Source organism: Xenopus laevis, chromosome 5L (genome assembly GCF_017654675.1).
Source record: "Xenopus laevis strain J_2021 chromosome 5L, Xenopus_laevis_v10.1, whole genome shotgun sequence".
Lineage (NCBI taxonomy): Eukaryota > Metazoa > Chordata > Amphibia > Anura > Pipidae > Xenopus > Xenopus laevis.
This window is the reverse complement of record NC_054379.1, coordinates 162180835-162207330: the sequence shown is the minus strand read 5'-3', so window position 1 is coordinate 162207330 and position 26496 is coordinate 162180835. Positions and strand designations below refer to the sequence as shown.

The 26496-nt window shown below is 39.1% G+C and overlaps 1 protein-coding gene across 4 annotated transcripts in view; it reads left to right on the top strand.

Annotated features, from left to right (window-relative positions):
* Nucleotides 1-26242, top strand: part of gata4.L (GATA binding protein 4 L homeolog) — a 74907-nt gene extending 48665 nt beyond the window's left edge. For 2 of the 4 annotated variants that reach the window (XM_041562185.1, XM_018261860.2), the window contains exons 3-8: nucleotides 7073-7147; nucleotides 17485-17651; nucleotides 22230-22355; nucleotides 23360-23447; nucleotides 23888-24015; nucleotides 25138-26242. In XM_041562185.1, coding sequence (XP_041418119.1) covers nucleotides 7073-7147; nucleotides 17485-17651; nucleotides 22230-22355; nucleotides 23360-23447; nucleotides 23888-24015; nucleotides 25138-25290 — 737 coding nt within the window. In that variant the 3' untranslated portion in view covers nucleotides 25291-26242. 4 annotated transcript variants of the gene reach the window in all.
* Nucleotides 26243-26496: the final 254 nt, after the last annotated feature.

Genomic DNA, 26496 nt, shown 5'->3' with positions numbered 1-26496 from the left:
GAGATAAATCAAAGTACTTGCACCCTGTAGCATGGAAATCCCACTAGCCAATATTAGTTGTAACCTTGGTGGTAATGCATTAAACTAGTTATGTTTTATTTGCTAAGAAATAGATGCATAATCAATAGTGTGAAATAGAGGGTTTCCTTGTAAAATATTGATTGTTGTGAGAGCAACTGCATAGGGCCACACATGTATTTGTATGTTTAAGGTAACAAGTCTTTAAAATAAACATAGTGCTTATGTAAACACAGTTAAGCCAGTGGCACAACTAGTCAGAGCATTTTGGAAGCACTTGCATCTACATCTCCTGTAGCAGTGGTGGCCATCATTTTTTAGATTAAAGGGAAAATGTGTTAGTGCTGTTCCAGCAGAATTCTGCACTGAAATCCGTTTCTCAAAAAAGCAAACAGATTTATTTATATTTAATTTTGAAATCTGACATGAGGCTAGACATATTGTCAGTTTCCGAGCTGCCTCCAGTCATGTGAATTGTGCTCTGATAAACTTCAGATGAAGCATTGGCCTGGATGCTCTCAACCTGCATATTTTATCAAGCTGAGAGAATCTGCTGTGCGCCTCATCTCCATTCATTTCAACCGCTTGTTGGGAAAATGCCAACTGTAAACTGTTCTAAATTGATACATTTAGTTGATACATCTATCTTTGTTCCTGCTGAGCAGAATCCCTGAGTTGCTAATACTCCAGAGATGCTGCTGAGAAATGGATCAAACTAAATGTTGCAAAATTGTAACAGTTCAGAATCAGCACCTGAATTACTGAGCTGCCAGACTCAAACACCACAGACAGGGACGTTCAACTTTAAACTTAGATTTTGAAAAAACGGCAAAGAATACAAAATGGTAAAGTAATTGGAAAAAGTCTTTATTTCTGGTGAACTATCTGAAACCAACTGAAAAAAGTGTTGAGAGGTGAACAACCTCTTTAAGTCCCCTGATTTTAAGTTTTCTTGCATTTTACATTTTTTTTATTTGTGGTCCCTTCAATTTATAATGCATTGTCCTGATTTTAAGTAATATTTTCCCTGATTTTGCATCAAACTTTTGTCACAATTTTCCCAAAAATTGCTGCTTGTCCTTGTGAATTTTAAAATACTAAGCAGATGTATATTGTGCCCTGGTTCTGCCTGTAAATGGTAAATTCCAATGAGTCTGTCCCTTATACAGTCCTGCACCAATCCTGTCCCTTATCCAGTCCTGCACCAATCACTTATTGCTTTACGTTGTGTATGTGACTGGGTTTACATTGTGCCAGTTTCCCATAAGGTACAGAACATGATGACAAACATCTCCATGATATAGAAACTGCCACATCCATATATACTGTATAAATTCAAGGACTATTCTCTGCATTTAGTGCATTGTTTATCAGCACTTTAACCATAAAGTCATCACAATAAAATGGAATTAGCTAAGGGTAGGCAGTAAATTTGATTACCACTTTTTCTGAATTGATGATAATTAATAGCAAAGTACAACACACGTGTGAAATAGGGACCTGTTGTACAGAAGTTGTACATAGACAAGGATGTCAAGCTTACATGCCTAGGAAGCACTCATTATTATCAGTAGTGATTAGCCAATCTGTCCCGTTTCACTGAAAAATCCACAAAAGTGCAGAAAAATTCACAAAACAGGAAACTTCGCAAAACGCATTGAAGGGAATGGGTGTTTTTATGAAATTTTTACGCATTTGACAATTTTTCTTGCTCCAAATGCATTAAAGTCAATGGGCGTTTTTTTTTACGGCGACTTTTTTGTCCTAATGCATTAGGGTAAGGCCACACGAGGAGATTCGGGGAGATTTTGTCTCCTGGCGACTAATCGCCTTGTCTTTTGCGTGACTATCTCCCCGAACTGCCTCAGTGTTTTTCCCAATAGGCTACAATGCAAAGTCGCCTGCGCTAATGCACACGCGGCGATGCGTTTTCTTTAGTCGCCCGAAGTTGCCTCAACGAGATAGTCGCGCAAAAGACGAGGCGATTAGTCGCCAGGCAACAAAATCTCCCCGAATCTCCTCGTGTGTACTAGCCCTTAAAGTCAATGGGCGTTTTTTCTTACGGCAACTTTTTAGTCCTAATGCATTAAAGTCAATGGGCGTTTTTCTTATTTTTCCTCTTTTGTCCAAATGCATTACAGTCAATGGGTGTTTTTTTTTTATATGGGCGTTTTTCGTGGCAAATTTCCCGTGGCAAATTTTCATAAAAAATATTCTCACGTGGAGAAATTTGGAATTTTGCGCAAATCCATGGCTGGCAAATAAATTCACTTATCACTAAAAAATCTTAGGTAGTTGTGTAATAGGTGTCCCTGTACAACTGTAAAACTGGATGAACTGCTGGCTACGGACAATGCAGTGTGTTGTATATTGTACAGAATCAGATAAACGTAAACACTATGGAAGTAATATAGATGTTAATATATATAATATAGATGCAGAGATGTCTCTCTGGGATGCATATAATGATATTGGTTGGTTCTACCTAAAGGTTCCCATGCACGGGCAGATATAAGCTGCCGACAGATATTGGGCATTTAATGGGGCCCTCCGACAGGCTTCCCTGATCAATATCTGGCCAAAAGTCGACAGATATTGATTGGGCAGGGGTAATAATAAACCCATCGGATTGTTGGTGTGGTCCTTGATTTGACCACCCGTATGCTCAACGTTGTAAACCTATTGTTGGGCCCTAGGGCCCATGATTGGATCAGCCAAATATCACCCACCTCAGGGAGAGATCTGATCGTTTGGCGACCTTGCCAATCTCTACATGTATGGCCATCTTAACTTTCCTTTGCTAGTCTGGAGTACAAACAACTTTCAATCCACATACTCATCTCTTTTTTTGTTGCTTAAAGGGATTCTGTCTTTATTTTTATGGTGTAGTTTTTATTTCTAAATTACACTGTTGACACTGCAAACAATACTACCATATAAAATTTAATTCCTAATCCAACAAGTGTATTTTTAAAGTTGTAATATTGGTGTGTAGGTGCATCTCAGGTCATTTTGCCTGTTCATGTGCTTTCAGAAAGAGCCAGTGCTGCAGTCTGTAGAACTGCTTTCTGGCAGGCTATTGTTTTGCTGTGGGACATGGATTTTTAACTGTTCTTATATCTACCAGGGAGCTGCTATCTGGTTACCTTCCCATTGTTCTGCTGATGGTGTTCTGGGGGGAAAGGTAGGGGGTGATTTCTCTCCAACTTGCAGTACAGCAATAAAGAGTGACTGAAGTTAATCAGAGCACAAGTCACATGACTGGGGGCACCTGGGTAAGTGCCAATATGTCTAGCCCCATGTCATATGTAAAAAATGAAATATAAAAAAAATTGTTTGCTCTTTTGAAAAATGAATTACGAGCAGCACTATTAACTGATGTGTTTTGTAAAAAAAAATATGTTTTCCCATGACAGTATCCCTTTAAGTGTGCTGTACTATTTGGTACTGAACTGAATGAGGTACCAAGTCTTTGGAGTAAGAGTATGGGGCACATTTTCTAAGGGTCAAATATCGAGGGTTAATTAACCCTCGATATTCGACCATCGAAGTAAAATCCTTCAAATTCGAATATCGAAGTCGAAGGATTTACCGCAAAGGAAAAATCGTTCGATCGAATGATTAAATCCTTCGAACCGAACAATTCGAAGGATTTTAATCCATCGATCAAAGGATTTTCCTTCGATCAAAAAAAAACTTAGAAAGCTTACGGGGAAGGTCCCCATAGGCTAACATTGATGCTCAGTAGGTTTAAAGTGCCGAAGTAGGAAGTTTTTTTTAAAGAGACAGTACTTCGACTATCGAATGGTCGAATAGTCAAATGATTTTTAGTTCGATTCAAAGTCGTAGTCGAAGGTCGAAGTAGCCTATTCGATGGTCGAAGTACCCAAAAAAAAACTTCGCTAAGTATATGTGCCCCCATGTGTATATGAGTATGTGTATATATTTGGTATAAACAATTTCTAAAGTAGCAGATCTCCCAGGACCTCTTCTGTGAAGAGTTCTGTTTATTTAAGGTTGTTATTCACATAGGAACTGAAGCCTTTCAAATACTTGCCTCTGTAATTTAGTAAAAAAAAAAACAAAACCCTACAGCAGCTGATTGTCGCATCATTTCTAGCCCCTTATGTACCACAATTTGTGTGACTCGGGCCATAATTGTAATTTGCAGTCGGGCACCAGCACAGCCACTCAGTTTTTCTTGTCAACAAGTAATCATTTCTTTTATTTTAACAACAAATTATTGGTGCCTTGTTTATATTTTTGAATAAAATATGGTTAGGCACCATGCCAACGTGGCTGTCAGAGTAGTAGCTAATCTCCTGCCGGCCAAGTAAAGGGCAACTTTTCCTCTCTTTACTCTTGCATATGTTTGTTCTGCTCTAGAATTTATAAAATACACACGCACCCCCCCCACCATCATTAAAGGTTATTTAAATACTGTCCAATCAATCAAGCCGACATTCATCTCCATGGATATGGTAGCAGAAGTTGCTGCAGAACTTTGGTAACATTCATTCCAGGCAGATCGATAGTAACGAGTTGTGGGTTAATTATAATCACTAAATAAACTCAGAAGTTTCAAAGTTCACCTACGTTCTGCAACGTTTCAAAAAAAAAAAAAAACAGCCAGAGAGCAAAGCCAAGAAACTTTCATTGATTTGTCCAAAACAGGTGGGAGTTTGAACCAGTCCACAGGGTGCTCCTGCTCTCTCAAATTATGCTCTTATCTGAAGCTTTGCCTATCTAATAATGCATGTCATTTAAGATAAAAAGTTCAACCAATTGAGTTGGAAAAGCTCAGCTTATTGTTTTTCTTTTCCCAATATACCCGCTGTTGTTTGGCCTCATTTTATTCCACTTACTTACTCCAGCAAAACTAAAAGTATCCTCCCTTATAGCTGTCACAATGGAAATACCTGCAAGAATAATCACACACACTTTTCTGATAAGTTACTCCAGGAATCACTCAATGTGCCGTGAAATAACTTTGCATTTGAAAAAGATTGATTGGACTCTGTGAGGGGATATTTATCTTAAAGTTCAGTTTACCAGAACACTCTACTCACTTGTACAGGATATTAAGAAGTATATTTACTAAAAGGTGAAAATAGAGCAAAGTATATTTTTTAAAATACAATGTTTATTCCCACCAACAACCGTTAGGAAGGCATTAACCCTAGCCCAAATATAAGATAGTCCCTTGATATACAACATACATTGTATACAAGATTAGTATTTGTTACTTTGTGTACAGGGTGGCAACTCTGAAATTCCGAAATAACCTTTTATTTATTTGTTACATTTCCCCTTCCAAACCTGCCGAGTTATTCTGCTCCTGTCTCACCTTGATCCATCTGTCGTGATTTTTATGGTGTCGTTTTTATTTATAAATTAGTTCACTGCAAATGATTCAAATCATATTAAATTTCATTCCTAACCCAACAAGTATACATTTTTAATTGTAATATTGGTGTGTCAGTTAATTTTGCCTGGTCATGTGCTTTCAGAAATAGCCGGCACTTTAGGGGGCAAATTCATTGACCTCCGGAAATTCGCCAGCGAGCAAAGCGAAGTTGCGCTAGTGTTGGCTAATTTGCAAATGGCAAGAAGTTAAATTTCAATGGACGTATATGTTGCAGCAAATACATTACACTACACAGGGGCATAACTACAGAGGAAGCAGACCCTGCGGCTGCAGGGGGGCCCAGGAGATATAGGGGTCCAATATGACCCTAATTAATATACAATTTCAATAAATACTGCTAAAACAGGTCAACCTGGAAAATAACTTGCTATGGGGCCCAGTAATATCTAGTTACGCCACTGACACTACACAAGCCCAGGGAACCTTAATAAAATAAAATAAAGTTGTTATATTGCCCTACACATGAGCCCAGTGTATAGTTTATGAACCATATGTTAGGAAATGTAGGGGGGAAGCCGGGTACCCTAAAAGAAATTACGATCTTTTGCAGCCTATCACCCTGAAAAATTAAAAGTCGCCAGAGTTTTTTGGGAATTAGAACATTTTTAAAATTTTTTTTTGAGGAAGTCCTGTCTACTCTATTGCACATCACCTGGTCTGAGGTGGTAAAGGCAAGTCTGGCGCAAGAGGTAATGTTCATTAAAATGCGCATCTTAGTGATTTTGCGTAGTCAGTGTCGGACTGGGACACCAGGGGCCCACCCAAAAACCTTAGACCAGGGGCTCACCAATTAATCTTAGAAAAGGGGCCACTCTCAGTACTATTATTATTCTTCCTCTCCTCACTCAACCTCTATTCTCCTAGTCTCTTTTCTTTACATACTATAATCTATTATTCCATCTATTTAGTCTCTTTGTTCTCATAGAAATAGGGAATGGCCATGAAATAAGCCAAATATTTAGCAGCATGAGGGGCCACTGACACCTTGGCCCACCGGGACTTTTCCTGGAATCCCTGTGGGCCAGTCCGACACTGATCGTAGTTACGTCCATTCGCCAGAGCGAAAATTTGACTGGTGTTAGAGTGTGAAGTAGTGCTACAGTCTATCTTCTACGCTAGGGAATTTACGCCAGCGCCCGTCAGTAAATCAGCGAAGTTCCAAAATGAGGCCAGGCTGGTGAATTTTCGCCAGCGTTAGTCACTTTGCCCTTAAATTTGGATGCTTTCTGAGAGGCTGTTGTTTCTCCTACTCAATGTAACTGAATGTGTCTCAGTGGGACCTGGATTTTACTATTGAGTGTTGTTCTTAGATCTACCAGACAGCCGTTATCTTGTGTTAGCGAACTGTTATCTGGTTACCTTCCCATTTTTTTATTGTTAGGCTGCTGGGAGGGTGATATCACTCAAATTTGCAGTACAGCAGTAAAGAATGACAGAAGTCAGGGGCTCCTGGGAAACTGACGATATGTCTAGCCTCATATCAGATTGCTTGTTTGAAAAATGGATTTCCAGAAGTCTGCTGGAGCAGCACTATTAACTGATATGTTTTGAAAGAAAAATGTTTTCCCATGACAGTATCCTTTAAGTGATGAATACTGGCACTTCACATCCTTTTGCTTTCATCAGAATCTCTGCACTACTTCCCCATGGCAAGCACAGGATCTTCAGGTCCCAGAATCCATCACTTCAATATGGAACAAGGTGAGGCAGGGTCTGAATGACTTTCTAACTAATGCTTTCTTCTCAGTCTGAGGAATCAGGTACAGTATGTCTATGTAACATAGTAACATAGTAAGTTAGGTTGAACAAAGACACGCGTCCATCAAGTTCAACCTTTTAAGTCAAGTCAAGTGTCCCTGCTGCTCTAGTCTATATATAACCTGCCTAAGGGGAGATAAATATCTGGAGAGATATCTGGAGATGTGGCCTATAGCAACCAATCAGATCTCTGCTTTTGTTTTCTAACTTAAAGGGGGCATCTAATTGACGATTGGTTGCCATGAGCAACATTCTCCAGAAATCTATCCAGCTATTTATCTCCAATGTTAGTAAACATGCCCCTAACTGCCAGTTGATCCAGAGAAATGTAAAAAACCCAATTTAAAGCCTCTCCAATTTGCCTCAGAGGGGGGAAAAAATTCTTCCTGACTCCAAAATGGCAATGGGACCAGTCCCTGGATCAACTTGTACTATGAGCTATCTCCCATATCCCTGTATTCCCTCACTTGCTAAACGCCATCCAACCTCTAATGTATCAGCCTGTACCACTGATTCACTTCCCAGCTCTCCCTGTAACACCCCTTTCCCTCCTCTAATCTCATTGGCTCCCTCCTGTCTGCTGGGAGGAGCTACTGGTGAATAAAGCATCCGACCCTTCCTTGTACCTATCTAATGTATCAGCCTGTACCACTGATTCAGGGAGACAATTCCACATCTTCACAGCTCTCACTGTACAAAACCCCTTCTGAAGTATGTATTTGTTTTTGCCAATTCAGATCATTTTTTTATCCTACACTACGTTAGGGTCAGTCCAAACGAGCAGATTCGGGGAAATTTAGTTGCCTGGAGACTAATTGCCTCTTCTTCTGGGGGACAATCTCCCCAAACTGCCTTATCATGTCTTCCTGTCCACTATTATGAAAAGTCGCCTGCACTAAAGCACACGCAGCGCTTTGTTTTCCAAAGTCGCCCGAAGTTGCCTCACGAGGAAACTTCGGGCGACTTTGGAAAACAAAGCGCTGCGCGTGCTTTAGCGCAGGCGACTTTTCTTTATAGTGGACGGGAAGACACACTAATATGATAACCTCCCTTTTAAGGGCCAGTCCACACGAGCAACTTCGGGGAGATTTAGTTGCCTGGCAACTAATCGCCTCTTCTTCTGGGCAGTTCGGGGAGATTGTCGCCCAGAAGAAGAGGCGATTAGTTGCCAGGCAACTAAATCTCCCCGAATCTCGTGTGGACTGGCCCTTAAAAGGGAGGTTATCATTGCCCTTCAGTAGGTTGGGGAAATATATTTTATACAACACCACTTCCAACCACTTACTTTTTTCAGGATACAACCCCACCTCCTATAAATTGGTTACATGAATTATTTACAGCTGATAAATTCAGTGCTTATGAAATAATGACATGTAAATTATAATGGAGCACCCTCTATTTATTTATAAAGGATAACTGATTTTCCCTGGAAATAGTATGCAGAATTTAGAACACATAAAATTCCACAAAGGCATGGCAACTGATAAAAAGGTTTGCCAATGTGCCTGTGAAGCTTTTATGTGTGTGGGTAATCTATCACTGTCGAGTCAAACTGATCCCCTCATCAGAGAAGGAGTCAGGGGGGAGTTGTGTGTGTGCTGGAGTTAGTTAGTGTGTACATTTATCACTCTATGTATACTGATAAGGTAAATAGGTCTTTGTAATCTGTTATCTTACAAGCAAGACACAAATGGGACAAATGTTAGGGCACAGAAAGTATATATGCTAGGACCAGGACCATATGTAACACTTTAACTGCTAACACAAAAGACACAATCTGCCATTCTGCATGACAATGCATGAGATTTCTTAAAAATCCAATAACTGATAAACTATGGTAAAAACCCACCTTCAGTCTATAGCCCTCCTGCTACTTGTAAACATTGGGGCTACGGCTCTTGGGGAGCATAACTCCGCTGTTGCTGTTCTCAGCAGGAGCACAGTGTGCCATCGGCCTTAAAAGGGTGGTTTACCTTTAAAAAGATACTGTCAAGGGAATTAATGTTTTTTTCAAAACGCATCAGTTAATAGTGCTGCTCCAGCAGAATTATGCACTGAAATCCATTTCTCAAAAGAGCAAACTGGGTTTTTTACATTTCATTTTGAAGTCTGACACGGGGCTAGACATTTTGTCGGTTTCCCAGCTGCCCCATGTCATGTGACTTGTGCTCTGATAAACTTCATTCACTCTTTACTGCTGTACTGCAAGTTGGAGTGATATCACCCCCTCCCTTTCCCCCCAGCAGCCTAACAACAGAACAATGGGAAGGTAACCAGATAGCAGCCCCCTAACACAAGATAACAGCTGCCTGGTAGATCTAAGAACAACACTCAATAGTAAAATCCAGGTCCCACTGAGACACATTCAGTTACATTGAGTATGAGAAACAACAGCCTGCCAGAAAGCAGTTCCATCCTAAAGTGCTGGCTCTTTCTGAAAGTAAAATGAACTGAGATGCACCTACAGACCAATATTACAACTAAAAAATGCACTTGCTGGTTTAGAAATGAAATTTTATATTGTAGAGTGTCATTTAGAAATAAAAACGACACCATAAAAATCACGACAGAATCCCTTTAAGTTAACTTTTAGTATGTTATAGAATGGCTAATTCTAAGCAACTTTTCAATTGGTCTTAATTATTTATTCTTATATATAGTTATGTATTTTTTAAATGATTTGCCTTCTGATTCTTTCCAGCTTTCAAATGGGGTCACTGACCCCTTCTACAAAACAAATGCTCTGTAAGGCTGCACATGTGTTGTTTCTGTTACATTTTATTATTCATTTTTCTAATCATCATCATCATCATTTATTTATATAGCGCTGTCAAGATACGCAGTGCTTTAAATCAGGCCTCTCCTATTCATATTCCAATTTCTTATTCTAATAAATATCACAATATCACTCTCTAAATCATAGTATAACATAACTCAAGGTGACCAAACAGATTAAGTTGGCAGCTTATTGGCCAGTGTATGGGGCCCTTCAACGGGCTTCTCCGATCGTTATCTGGCCGAAAGTCGGATAGGTTTAAAAATCCTGTCAAAATGAGGTCTGCAAAGGTTTGTTGATGCGGTCTCGATCTGACCTCCAGTTTTCTCCTCGTTGTGAGCGTATTGTTGGGCCCTAGGGCCCATGATCGGATTAACCTGATATCGCCCACCTCAAGGAGCATAATCTCCAAACAAGCGGATCTCTTTATGTACAGCTTTACAGATCCACAATATGTGGAGTTCTAACTATCTTTTAAGGCTAAGGCCACACTAGGCGATAGCGCCGCGATTTGACTCGCGGCGACTTTTCGCCGCGACTTTTAAGCCGCAATCGCTGTGGAAACTTTTGCGCTGGCGTCTATGGGGAATCGCGAAAAATCGCCAGCGTAAAAACACACGCGGCGATCTTTTCTGTACTGTCGCTCGAAATTGCCTCGCTTTTCGCCGCGAGTCAAATCGCGGCGCTATCGCCTAGTGTGGCCTTAGCCTAAAGGAAAACTAGATCAGCCTAAAGTATATACTACATGTACTACTAATATATCTTATCTATAAATGAAATGACTTTGCACAGAAACCCCTAGTTTCCACTCTTGTATTTCTCTTTTAGTAAATCTATGCATTTGACATTGTATAAGCACCATTTGTCCTTCAGAGAACCCAAAGGCACAGGCAATGTCTCAAGCTGCAAATAATCTTGTGCAGTTTATCAGTGAATTGGATTTATCAGATAATAATTGCAAGTTTAATTGGGATACATTATCATTAATTAGTTAGAGATTGTAACGCTGAGATAATGAGGGCACAGAAACAAATACAGAATTGATATGATTATATATGAGGATAACAAGGATCTTCTGTGCTGAGCCTTCTCTTAAGCTCTGGGCTAGAATGGAAATAATTTTCAAATACAGTTTAGTGAGCAGAGTAAAATTTTTGCCTTGGGCATAATGATTCCTAATATCAATAGGAATCAATTATATAAGATGTCGTTAAAAGGGTGGTTCACCTTTAAGTTAACTTTTAGTATTTTATACTAAAATCAATTTAATTCTAATCAACTTTTAAATTGATGTTCATTACATTTTTTTTTTTATAGATTTTGACTTATTTGCCTTTTTCTGCTGACTCATTCCAGCTTTCAAATGAGGGTCACTGACCCCATCTAAAAAACAAATGCTCTGTAAGGCTACAAATGTATTGTTACAACCAGATTGCTGAAATTGCAAATTGAGGAGCTGTTGCATAAAAAGCAAAATAACTCAAAAAACCTTAAATTTAAAAAAATGAAAACCAATTGCAAATTGTCTCAGAATATCACTCGCTATATCATACTAAAAGTTATCTCAAAGGTGAACAACTCCCTTTAATTTGCACAGTCAAAATACAGTTCTTCACAGCTCATGGGATGTAGACTGCTCGCCCCTCTTTCATACCTCCCAACTGTCCCATTTTGAGCGGGGCAGTCCCACTATCAACAGCTCAACCCACAGTCCCGGATTTGTACTGATATTTCCCAAGTTTCTCTTGGATCTCCTGTACTGAACTGCCAGAAAAAGATACAACATTTCTAACTTAATTGGCTCTTGGCAGAGAGCCAAGAACACATACTTAACATACTTTTGTTACAGTTTTATATAAGATAAGAATGAAGACTCACGGCTTAAAGGGCAATTCACCTTCATTATCAAAACTGTAATAACATAAAGACCATAGAAATGTGTTCAAACTTCAATAACCTGGACAATTTTGTAAAATGGACATGGTAATAAGGGGGTGTGGCCACAAAAATGGGTTAGTCAGATTGCTCCACGCAGCAAATCTTTTTTGTCCCTCTTTCTGTTTCCAAAATGATGAAGGTATGCTCTTATAAAGCATTATTTAAAAAAAAAAAATTGTGCAACATTATGGAAAGAACCTTAAATCCATTGTTTCACATTTTAATTGAAAACAGCTGACTCTGATTTTGCAGTTATAATGTTTTTAAAGTCACAAAACAGCTTTTAAAGTCACCGAGTGGATTTGGTGTTCAGTATCCCTTCATTAGACCAAAGCCATTAATACAAAGAACTCTGGTCTACGGTTGTTTTAAACACTGCTTAGTATAAACAGACAATATTCAGCTCTAGTTTTAACAGGAACCAACTTTTCAGAGATTGATGTTTCTGACACTGCAGTAATTTAAACATCTCCTACAATTCATGTCAGAATTGAAATATCCCCCTGAAAGCAAGTCTGAAAGAGTGTTTAGAAAATTGCAAGTGCCTCTCGGTGCTACTAAAGGTTGTAAAGTCTCCTTGGAGGTGCCTCACTTAGTCCTGATGAGAGATGTTGATATTACTCTCTTCTAGCACTATAAACAATTCCTTAATGGAATCCACTTTCACTGAGTGCACCATCAGGGCAGAGACTAGGATATGTGTGTAAATGAGAGACAGACAGCAAGCATGTGCTGCGTTAAATGTGTATAGTGATATGTTTTTAATCAATTGCTCTTCTTTGAGAAGATCTCAGTAACCAATAAATTAGTTTTCGGGCTACCCGGTCCTCCCAAATTTAAGTATAGCCACACAAATTTCATATTTTTTGTAGTACGGGTATAGGACCTGTTATCCAGAATGCTCGGCAAGGGGTTTTTCTGTATAATGTATCTTTCTGCAATTTGGATCTTCATACCTTAAGTCTACTAGAAAATCATGGAAACATTAAATAAACCCAATAGGCTGGTTTTGCTTCCAATGAGAATTCATTATATATTAGTTATGATCCAGTACAAGCTACTGTTTTTAGGAATTTTTTTTTTTTAAATTTGGATTATTTGGATAAAATGGAGTCTATGGGACACGGTCTTTCTGTAATTCTGGATAAAGAGTTTCCAGATACGGATCCCATACCTGTACATATTTAAAGCTTTTCCAAGAGGCTTCGCGCTTTGAGAAGATCTCAGTAAACAATAAATGAGTTTCGGGCTACCCCGTCCTCCCAAATTTAGGTATAACCACACAAACATTTTAAGTACAGGTATAGGATCCGTTGTCCAGAAAGCTTCAAATTATGGAATGGCCGTCTACCATAGCCTCCATTTTATACAAATATATCCATGAAAAACAATTTCCTTTTTCTGTGTAATAATAAAACAGTAGCTTGTCCTTGATACCAAATAAGATAATAAATCCTTATTGGAGGCAAAACCAGCCTATTGGGTTTAATGTCTCCATCATTTTCTAGCAGACTTAGAAGATACATTATCTGGAAATCCCCAGGTCCCAAGCATTCTGGATAATAGTTTCCATAACTGTAGTACATATTTATAACTTTTCCACGCAGTAAACAATAAATGAGTTTCAGGCTACCCTGTCCTCCCAAATTTAAGTCTAACCACATACATTTCATATTTTCTTGCAGTACATATTTATAACCATGCCAAGAGGCTTTCACACAATAATGAAATGTAGCAGAGTTTTCAAATGACATTATCTATGATATATTGATTTACACAGCCCCGGCTCTCTATACTGATGTAGTCACAATGGGAGCAAGCGTTTAGATAGCAAAACATATTCGCTAGATACAGTATTTGCTGTACTACAAAGTCTACATGAACTGTGATATCAGGCAATCGCCTTAAAGCAAAGTAAAACATCTGAGAGGGAAAATAGTGAATTTATTGTATTTCTCCTTGCACCGTCCGTTCTGTCCACAAAGGGAACGTTGCAAAGGATTCTTGGCATTATTCTTTTGATATATTCCTGGAAGCTATCAAGAGAAAAACAATAATGAGACCCAGCAATAAGGCATTTATTTATCCTTACTATATGGATGACTCTTTCCAACTTTCGAAGGGGGTCAGTGATCCCATCTAAAAAACAACTGCTAAGGCTACAAATGTATTGTTATTGCTGCTTTTTATTACTCATCTTTCTATTCAGGCCTCTCCTATTCATATTCCAGTCTCTTATTCAAAACAGTGCATGGTTGCTAGGGGAATTTGGACCCTAGCTCACTGGAGAGCCGCTGAATAAAAAGCTAAATAACTCAAAAACTACAAATAATAAAAAATAAAAACCAATTGCAAATTGTCTCAGGATATCCCTCTCTACATCATACTAAGGGTAAGGGCACACGGGCAGATTCGGGGAGATTAGTTGACAAATCACCTCTTCTTCGGGGCGACAATCTCCCCGAACTGCCTTCCTCTACCTTCCCGCCACTATAAAGAAAAATCGGCACCGGGTTAGCACTCAGAGCGATTCTTTTTCTGAAGTTGTGCGTAATTGCCTCACGAGGAAACTTTGGGCGACTTCATAAAACAAAGCGCTCCGAGTGCCTGCCCCCGGACGATTTTCATTTTAGCCGGCGGGAAGGCAGGGGAAGGCAGATTGGGGAGAGTAATCGCCCAGAAGAGGCGGAGATTTGTCGCCTTGCGACTAATCTCTGCAAAGCTGCTTGTGTGCCCTGACCCTAAAAGGTGAACAACCCCTTCAAAAGGGAAGATCTGTGCCTCTGAAGAAAACCCAGTAGCTCCACATCCCCATGCGGTGTCGGACTGGGACACAAGGGGCCCACCCAAAAACCTTAGACCAGGGGCCCACCCAAAAACTTTAGATCTGGGGCCCAACCAAAAACCTTAGACCAGAGGCACTATTATTCTTCCACTCCTCACTTAACCTCTATTCTCCTAGTCTCTTTTTTTACATACTATAATCTATTATTCCATCTATTTAGCCTCTTTGTTCTCATATAAATAGGGACATTTTTAGCAGAATGAGGGGCCACTGATACCTGGGCCCACCGGGAGTTTTCCTGGTATCCCGGTGGGCCAGTCTGACAGGGTCCTCATGAACGAATAGTCACATATACTTTCACACAGTATACTGCACCCTAGTTACATAATCGGATTTGTAGCAAGTGTTGGAGGAAATCTCTGTAGATCTAATGGCATCAGAGAGATATATAGGGCTTGCTAATATGACAACTTGCTCTTTCCTGTTATAATCCTAATCTGTCAAGCTGAGTGCTCATATAAGCAAAAGGGAAATTGTTAGCGTGTTGTGGCCAAGCAGTGAGCTGGGAATAGCTGTCCCTTTGCATTGTTCTGAAAGCTGGGGAGGATTGTTAGGCAATTTGCCGACTATATAAAACCTTTTTCTTTTCCTGTCTGTTTGTATATAAAGGAGAGGCGGGGAGAGGGCAGAGAGAAGTGTCAAGAAGCCCATAATGGCAGGATTTAAAGCCAAGTTAAGTAGCCGACTGCCATAAAGAAATTCAGGAGTTACAAGTTCAAACCACAGGCCTTAACAAAGAAAATATTGGCTAAGAGCGGAAAATCCTTGTGTCCTTTATTTCTACCAGGGGGTGCTTGGAGCGAGGACTTATTGCCTGTTTGTCTTCCCATTACATACACTTAAAAAGCTTACCCCCTTATCACGGTTCTCTCATCACTTTATAGGCAGGATTTACTTTGAGTAAATGTTTAATAAAACATATGCCCAGCTACTGAACATTTATCAGTGTATTTACATTAATTAACAATGAGCAGGAACTACCATACTGATTACATATATGGATATAAACGGACGAACGGTAACCCAATTGAAGCAGTGCCTCGTGTGGCCAAAGTATAAAGTACTTATTAAACCTCACAGTGTGCAGTTTAATCTGGTGAAGACTAAAATGATTATGTTTATATATTGCTCTTTCAAAATCATGAATTATAAGAAACTTGTAAAGATCTGACACTTTTAAGTGACAATAACTCAATTTGCAGGATATAATCTGTAACAAATCTCTGTACAATGTTGCTACAACCGTAGTAATCTCCCACCCTTGCAATTTCCTCTCTCTCTTTCTTATACTCCTCGTCTTAATACCCTTTCTTATATTTCCTGGTGGACTCCCTTTAAGGGGTGGTTTGCCTTTAGTATGGTATAGAATGACCAATTCTAAGCAACTTTTAAATTGGTCTTCATTTCTTGTTTATAGTTTTTTTAATTATTTGCCTCATTCTTCTGACTCTTTCCAGCTTTCAAATGGGGGTCACTGACCCTATCTAAAAAAACAACTGCTTCGTAAGGCTACAAATGTATTGTAATTGTTACGTTTTATTACTCGTCTTTCTAATCGGGCCCTTTCCTATTCATATTCCAGTCTCTTATTCAAATTAATGCATGGTTGCTAGGTTAATTTGGACCCTAACAACCATATTGCTGAAATTGCAAACTGGAGAGCTGCTGAATGAAAAGTTGAATAACTCAAAAAAATATCAGTCTCTACATCATATCATAATGGTCTTCATTTCTTGTTTATAGTTTTTTAATTATTTGCCTCATTCTTCTGACTCTTTCCAGCTTTCAAATGGGGGTCACCGACCCTATCTAAAAAAACAACTGCTTCGTAAGGCTACAAATGTATTGTAATTGTTACTTTTTATGACTTGTCTTTCTACTCGGCCCTTTCCTATTCATATTCCAGTCTCTTATTCAAATCAATGCATGGTTGCTAGGGGAATTTGGACCCTAGCAACCATATTGCTGAAATTGCAAACTGGAGAGCTGCTGAATGAAAAGTTAAATAACTCAAAAAAATATCAGTCTCTACATCATACTAACAGTTCTTTTTAAGGTGAGCAACCCCTTTAACCTAATGGGATCCTCTTTGCAGCACAGACCTATATATATAGGAAGAAGGAAAACTCAAATGCTTGAAAGTCCTTGATAGTTTTTCATTACTAATGTCTTATTGTAGCCTACCAATTCCCAGTTCTGACTTGGGTTCCAGCAACATAACATTTTGGGGGTTATTTACTAAAATCCAAATTTATCTCAATGTCCCAATAAAAAATGCTCAACCAAACTCCCATGCCCAACATGCTTCATTTATTAATAAATGAACAAACTTGAATGAAATCTGGAAAAAAAATCCGGATTATATGGCTAAACCCAGCACAGACCACTATACCTTCCTTTTGGGATAGGGACCTCTGCCATTGACTTATACTTGACCTCACCAGGGTTGAGATTTTCAGATTCAGACTTTTTGCAGCATCGGGGTATAATAAATCTCCAAAAATTTTATTTTTATTTTTTTCTCCATGAAAAAAGTTTTTGCCCCAAAAAGTCCAACCAGATCAACTTGTGGTTTAATAAATAACCCCCTCTTGTGTACTGGGCATTATAATGAGCAGCATTGCTTCCATGTTCCTACATTTGGATGGTGTAATTATTTGCACAGGTTTATTTGCATAAAGCTACAGAGCCGCCTCTTAATTCTGTGTCTCTGATTCACAGAGTTTTTTGACGATTTTTCCGAGGGCCGAGAATGCGTCAACTGTGGAGCAATGTCAACCCCACTTTGGAGGCGGGATGGAACGGGCCACTATCTATGCAATGCTTGCGGATTGTACCATAAGATGAATGGGATCAACCGTCCGCTGATTAAGCCCCAGAGGCGACTGGTGAGAAATATTTGCTTGTTATTTGTGTAGCGCTATAGTAAATTGTGTGTTCTGTTACACTACTATTGAGCTCCACTCCCAATATTGTGCTCTGGATGAGACCTATAATCTTAGGGAGTAAACCCTCACAGTGGTGTGGAAGCAGGGTGTAGTACAACTGTAACTGGATACAGGGTATAATAATTGCATGCCAGTGGTTCTTATAACATGAACATATTTATTGAACATATACAATCTTTAATGGAGTATGCAGGAGAGCAGACAGGATTTCACATCAACATTGGGTAGGCACATACTCACAACACCTTTGGTCAGTATTAGTCCCCACAGGTGACAGGACTTGCTCAGCAGCAATAAAGGTAAACCCAGCTTTCAGACTTTTCCCTAAGTGGAAACTGAGGGGAACCTATCTACCCTAGTCCTATACACTTAGTCCCTACTTCTGGGCTATTAGTACCCGGGATCTTAATCCCTCTGACACTCCTCGTCGGAGCCTTGAGCTGCTCAGCTAAATAACCTGTCTGTCACTCCTAGAGTGACCTATAAAGGTGAGTAGCCTATCTTATACTAGACCTGACCTGTCTAGGTTCCACAGAGCTCTACCTGCCTGTTCAGGTTAGAGCCAGCACAAAATGGACACTGAAAGCATTGTTTTAGAGGCTTTTATACTTTAGCACAGTGCCATCTACTGGTCACTGTGAGAAACAGCAAGGGGCATTACCCCTTCCAACTGTATTTTAGGACCCAGTTAGGTGTCTATAACATTAGGGGACTGCCTGCTAAATAATACTGGGGATGGCTATTTTACACATCCCTACATTTGTACATTTATGTTTATTTTAAAGGAGAACTAAAGCCTAACTACAGAATTAGGCTAGAGATATTGTACATTATGTTTTGTGCTTCTGTACAAGGCAACCACATCCCTTTACCATTAAAGATCTGTGTCTCCAAAGATGCCCCAGTAGCTCCCCATCTTCTTTTTTGCTGATTCACTGCACATGCTCTGTGCTGCTGTCACTTACTGAGCTTAGGGACCCACTCACAATATACAGTACACATAGAATAGAAATGTCACAATATAAGGCTGATTAGTAATTAATACACATAATTACTACATGGCAGCACAGAAACCAGTGCAATTAGCATCAGAATTTAATAATCAGCAAACCTGTAGCATCAGCTTATATTACAGCCAGGGAAGCTCATTTTCTGCTGGATAATTAGTGACGAGCCCTAAGCTTAGCTTCTCAACAGCGAATCAAAGCCCACTGAGCATGTGAGTGTCACAGACACTTTCCAAGATGGTGACGCCCTGTGACAAGTTTGAAGCCCTGGATCATTGCTGCGATTGACAAACTGAAACTTTAGGCTGGTGCAATAAATTCAGTATATAAAAAATGGCATTTTTAGATAAAATCATTTTTAGGTTTTAGTTCTCCTTTAACAGGGAGGCTGCCCACCCTTTGGAAATCCTTCACTGCAAAAGAGCAAGTCCCTGGGTATATTAGAAGAGCAGGTTTAAAATATGCATTAGTAAATGTTGCACTGCCTCCATTACCCTCTGCCCTACTTTGTTTTTTGGTAACAAAGGTCTTGGCTAAGTGAGCTCCCTGACAAGTGCTATTGAGGCACATTATGTTTAATTTATGAGGTCCACTAATACTTCCATATTTAGTCAGAAGATATTCAACTGCTCTGGATTACTATATAATAACAGGTGCAAAGTTTGCTCCCAGTCTAGTAACTCACAGCAACCAGTAAGATATTTGCTTTTGACCTGGATGCCAGTGAATGGTATTCTAGCTACAAAGGTAAACCGCGTTACCCCCCATTTATATAACATGTTAATAATACGCCACTGATTCTCATGTTAAAATGTGCTCTGCATAGGGAGTTGCCTCTGTGATGTCATTTACAATGCTCGGTATATCAGAGAAAGAGCACAGAAGTGCACCCGCCAGCATTTTCTAGACCTTGACTGAAACAAAGACGTCATTTTTCTTTTGCTGCTGCCATGTAAAGCCTTGGGTGGGTCCAGAGGACTTTAGATATACTGTCCTCTATTAGAGACATCATGGAAAACATTTCATTTCCGTGCACTTTGATCTAATAACTTCAGCATCATAAACAAACTAGAGATGACTTCTTTAGGAGGCAGCTATATTGCTTAGGTGGTGGTGGATGGGTCAGAATGTTAAATGCCTTTTTAATCGTATATAAATTAAAAGGGATACTGTCATAAGAAAACATGTTTATTTTTCAAAACGCATCATTAATATTGCTGATCCAGTGCACTGAAATCCTTTTTTCAAAAGAGCAAGCAGATTTTTTTAATATTTAATTTTGAAATCTGACATGGGGCTAGACATATTGTCAGTTTCCCAGCTGCTCTTGGTCGTGTGACTTGTGCTCTGATAATTTTCAGTCACTCTTTACTGCTGTACTGCAAGTTGGAGTGAGATCACCCCCTCCCACCCTACATGGTAAAGTGAATTATTTGCGGTGTAAACAGTGTAATTTAGAAATAAAAACCTATAAAAATCATGAGAGAATCCCTTAAATGCTATTTCTCTGTTTCATGGCAGTATATAGAGCAATCTACTATTTTATGTTGATCTACAATGGCATACATCGCTACGAAATATGTTGGCGCTGTATAAATACATGCAGTGTCGGACTGGGATGCCAGGGGCCCACCAGAAAACTATTATTCCTCCTCTCCTCGCTCAACCTCTTTATTCTCCTAGTCTTTTATCTCTACATACTATTCTTCCATTATTAAGCCTCTTTTTTCCCCATAAATAAATAAGGAATGACCATGAAATAGACCAAATGGTTAGAGGCAAGAGGGCCAACCGGGAGTTTTCCTGGGGCCAGTCTGACACTGAATACATGTTAATAATAATAATAATAATAAGGCCTCACCCCATGACCCCATTCAAATATATTTTAACTCTGGCACTGATGAAAGAGAAGGCCAGGGAGTTCCTCTGTTTTTGGGCTGATGGGAGTTCCTCTGTTTTTGGGCTGATGGGAGTTGTGTGTCAGAGACAGCTGGAAAGCCAATGTTTAAGGATTTCTGTGTTTTAAGTCGAGGCTGTGAATATGTAAAGGTGGCCATACACTATAAGATCCACTCGTTTGCCAAGGTTGCCAAATGAGAGGATCTTAACCCAATATGCCCACTAACGGCTGGGTGATATTGGGTGAATCCGATCATTCAGCCCTGGGGCAAAACGATGGGATCACAATGCTGCAAATGGCCGCCGATGAGTCGCAGGACCACATCAACTAGCTGATGCTGAAAAAATCAAACTTGACCGATCGATATCTGGCCTGATATCGATCGGGAGGACCCTCTGGGACCAATATCGGCAGCTTTAATACATCGGCCACCTTAATACACCTGCAGGTTCCCTACTTGCCTTCAAGGAGTAATACCAGATGGGTTTAGCTCCAAGGGACGTGACTTGCACTTCACTTTTAACCTAACTTATAAAGCTAAGTATTCCATAATTACTAAGGATTGGCAAGGCATGTATTTTCCATGTATACTGCTCTAAAACTTCCACTTGCACATACATCTTTTTCAATAGCCATATTTTTCATTCTGTCACTAAGAACCAAAGTAAAATTGCCATTTTTCACCCTTAAAAGTAACCTACTGAGGGCAACAATCAATTTTATTTTTAAATTGTTTATGTGTGAGCTGTAAACCCTCTGAGCCCTTCACATCCTTAAATTTTCTGTAATGGCGTTATTTTTACCATAACTCAACATCAAAGACATGTGAGCACAAGGTGCTAAATGCCACCCTATGGGATTTTTAAACCTGCCTGATTTTCTGCCATCAGGCAGGACCTTCCGAGTGCTCATTAAAGTGGCAGATAAGCTGCTTACTTAGTTTCATGGAGCTGAGTTGGCGCAGCTTTTTTTTTTTTTTTAGCTTGACTGTGTGTAACATTGCACATGGGTGAGGCTTGGGTTTTGGCTATAAGCATGTAAGGTCTAGAAAAACTCTGCTAGACCATAAAATGTAACAGTACTGGAATTGAAAAACCTAACATACATACTGCCACCTAGTGATAAACGGACACATTGCAGAGAACACCATTAATATTTCACAATTCAACTAGGGTTGCCACCTTTTCTGAAAAAAAAATACTGGCCTTCCTATATATTTATCTTTTTACCCTATTAATAACATTTGGATCAACAATCATTTTTACTGGCCAGGTCGGTAAAATACCGGCCAGGTGGCAACCCTAATTGCAAGTAATTGCCACCTGGCTGGTATTTTACTGATCTCAATGTTATTAATAGGGAAAAAAGATAAAAATATAGGATATATTTTTTTCCAGAAAAGGTGGCAACCCTAATTGCAATTATACATTATATGGCACCATCATTTATGAGAATTCAGCAATTCTTCTTGGAGATGCGATGCCGCTGTATATTAATTGTAAAGTTATGCGATCATAATTGTGTCTATCTGAGTGAGTATGATTTCACATGATTTCAATTGCAGTAGCTAAGGGAATCCCTAGTAACCATTTTATATCTTGTCTCTTTCAGTCTGCGTCTCGCCGCGTGGGCCTATGCTGTGCCAACTGTCATACAACCACTACTACACTCTGGCGTCGTAACGCAGAGGGGGAACCAGTATGCAACGCTTGTGGCCTTTACATGAAGCTACACGGGGTATGCTATCTCCTAACTTCCTAGAGGCCCAACGAAATTTGCTCCTCCATCCTGATGAAATCACAAGATTAGGAGGCAGATTTATCAAGGCTCGAATTCAAATTAAAATTTCCGAGTGTCACAATTAACACATTCTAATTTTAATCCCCCTATTCGAATGTGAGATTTATCATACCTCGACCAAGTCAATGGCCGAGGTCCGGTGAGCCATTTTGAGATGTTAATAGCCTTCCTGAAAAACCTGATTCGTACGAATCGAACCATTCGATCGATATTAGACATTCAAGTTTTTTCTTAAATAACCTCCCAGTCCAATTCTGAGTATATTCGAATTTAAAAAAAAATTTACATGGATTTGAAATTCGACCTTTGATAAATGGGCCTCTTATCGTTTATTAAGGGGTACATTTATCAAGGGTCGAATTTCGAATTCATGGGAGGTTTTTTTTAAACTCACATTTATTAAAAAAATTAAATATCTAGAACAAATTTTACACACTCGGAATTCGAATTTCGACTAAACTCGTTCTGAGTTTTTTCCTTGAAAGACTTGAATGTCAGGAAGACTACTAACATCTAAATTGATGCCTGGGCCTCTCCTATTGACTTATACATGAACGTGACTGGTTTTAGTTGGCGAATAGTTGAATTACAGAGTATGATAAATCTCGAAATTCAAATTAAAACTTGAATCGAGTTTGGATAATTCACAATTCGAATTTGAGAGTTTTGACCAAAAAAAAAAAACGAAAATTCAAATTTGAATTTCCTATTTGACTCTTAATAAATCTACCCCTAACTGTTATGATTTCATACCTGACAATCTGCATGTTAGCGCTCAGTGACTCTGCTCTTCTTATTCCACTGCATGAATAGCTGTTGCAAAAATACATTTTTAAAAGGTAGAAAATCGAATTGCCCTGAATGTATCAATTTTTTCTGATTGCAAAGAATGGAAAACTGATTTAAAAAATATTTGACTGTTTATTTTAATTCCATAACAGGTCCCTCGGCCACTAGCAATGAAAAAGGAAGGGATCCAGACACGAAAGCGTAAACCTAAGAACCTCAGCAAGTCTAAAACGTCAACAGGTATCACATATGAACTCAGCAATTAACTACAATGCTTTTTATAGCAGCAGTGGGGGTATTATTTAACTAATGAAAACAGGGGTTTGTTATACAGGTATAGGACCTGTTATCCAGAATGCTCAGTACCTGGGTTTTCCGGATAATGGATCTTTCCGTAATTTGATCTTCATACCTTAAGTCTACTAGAAAATCATGTAAACATGAAATAAACCCAAATAGACTGGTTTTGCTTCCAATAAGGATTAATTGTATCTTAGTTGGGATCAAGTACAAGCTACTGTTTTATTATTACACAGAAAAGGGAAATAATTTTTCAAAATTAAGGTTATTCGGATAAAAGTGGGTTTCAGATTAATGGATGTATAAAATGTTTTTAAAAATTAATAAAATACCTATGTATTTAATAATATTTGCTTTAATGTTCATTTTTTATTTCCCAGGCCAAAGCGGCAGTGACAGCCTCACTCCTTCTACCAGCTCCACAAACTCCACAGGAGAGGAAATGCGTCCAATAAAGATTGAGCCGGGACTGTCCCCTCCATACGGCCACTCGAGTTCTATATCTCAGGTACTTCCTAGATGTCTAATTATGTAGCCAGTGCGTTGGCATCAGCTGCCACATTCTGGCACATAAACAATATTTTGGCATGATGCAAAGCTTACCTTAAAGGAACAGTAACATTAAAAATGTAATTGTTTAAAGTTATAAACATATAATGCAGTGCAATTGCAATTGCTGTTTGCTTCAGAAACACTACTATTGTTTATATAAATAAGCTGCTGTGTAGCAATGGGGGCAGCCATTCAAAAGAGAAAAGGCTCAGGTTACACAGCAGATAAACTCTGTAGAACATAATGGTGTTATCTGTTATACACTATTTAACTTGTGCCATATAGCCTTGTTTAAATTTCCACCATTGCTAAACAGCAGCTTGTTTATATGAACTATAGTAGTGTTTCTAAAGCAAACACACCAGTTTTACCAGTGCAGGGCAAAAGTACATTATATTTTCATAACTTTAAAAATTTTAATTTTTTGGTGTTACTGTTTCTTTAATAACTGTGTCTACAGAATGTCTCCTCCCTGCTTGCTGTGATTCTGAATTCCCAGACTAAAGGTGGCCATACGCGGGCCAATAAAAGCTGCCAACAGACCGAGACGGCAGCTTATTGGCCCGTTTATGGGACCCTACGACGGGCCTCCCCGATCGATATCTGGCCGAAAGTCGGGCAGATGTCGATGGGACAGGACTAAAAAACCTGTCGGATCGCGGGCACATCTGTTCGCATCTGTCCGTTACCCTTCATTGCGATCCGATCAGCCCAATATCGCCCATCTCAAGGTGGGCATATCGAGGAGAGATCCACTTGTTTGGCGACATTGCCAAACAAGCGGATCTCTTAGTGTATGGCCACCTTTAAGGGAACATGATTTAAATCCCGTTGGAACGCAGACATCAGCCTATTGCCCCAACTCAAGGTGGGCGACATCGACAATCCAGAGTATCTCTTTGTCTGGCCACCTTTAGAGTGACAGGTCCCCTTTAAATAGCCTCGTAGCCAATGCCAGGATTGCAGACATACTCTGCTCACGATTAATGTTATGCCATCTACCTGACACCAGTGCACACATTTGGGGCACTTATACTGTACTTTTTGTATTTTAAACATTTTACTGTGTTTATTCTAGGCATCTTCATTATCTACAATCACAAGCCATGGGCCATCAAGTTACCCAATGTCAAGCTTAAAACTCTCGCCACAGAATCACCACTCTACAATCAACTCATCTCCACAAGCCAGCTCCAAACATGACTCCTGGAACAACCTGGTCTTAGCTTAAAGCACATGCCATCAGCCGCCTCCTAAATTCACATGAACGTTCACTGTACTGATCAGACTTATGGTCAGTTACATACTAAACTCATTGTTGAACATGTGTAATTAAAGAAACCAAAGACTCGGACATAAAAAAGTGATAAAAAAAAGACTTTACAAAAAAAAAAAAAGTAATTTAAGATTTTGCTGTAATAGAAAGGAACTGTTTATACATTAGACTATATAAATTGTGGAAGAGAAGGAAAGATGTGTAGCTGGGAGAGAAATTTGCCAACGCAATGAAGCTTCGTCCTTCACACAACTTTGGAAACCTTACTTGTCAGTGGATGAAACCTCTACACGAGCCTTGGCGTTAAGCTGCCATTAATTCACTATGTAATTGATTGAATCTCCCATGCTGGAACCTTAGTTGTCTCTGTCTCAAAAGTAGTACAATTCAAATATTTTGTCCATTTTATTTTATTCTTCTTTATGGCAAGGAGTCGTGATGTTTAGGCACCATTTGCACAGTTACACAGGGCCTTTTAAGTATATCTCAAACAGATTTTCCCCTCCATTTTTATATAATAATAAGATTATTATAATATTTCTGATCACACAACAGAGCAGGATGCCACTGTAACTAGATCATAACCTCACTTGTAATTGCAAGCAAATCTCATGCTCGATAGAATCTTCGCATCTTTAGAATTATTATAAATATTTACATTGTGACTTGTGGTACTTCCCATGGTCCTTTGGAGAGCCTTCCTTCATGGTATTTTGCTCAGTCATGGCCCAAACACATTACTACCTGTAACAATGGCAAGCTATATATATATATATATATATATATATATATATATATATATATATATATATATATATATATATATATAATATATATATGGTAACATGTCTGTTGTTGTGAGCCATAATATATATTTACAATTATAATACTTTACAGCGTCTTCAGGCAAAAAAATATATATTGTGACAAGCTGGCTGCCTGTACAAGTAATTTTTGGGAGAAATTAGCTATGGTAGGCAAGTAAGAAGAGGATCAGGAGCATAAAGACAGGGACATATCGTCTTCGGGCAAAAACACAGGTTTATTCAGAACTTTTTCCCAACATAAAGTCACAGCATTCAGTTCATCAGAATTTCAGCTTCACGCTTCAACCGTACAGGTTGGCTTCCACACTCAGGAATATTCAGGCTTCTCACGAAG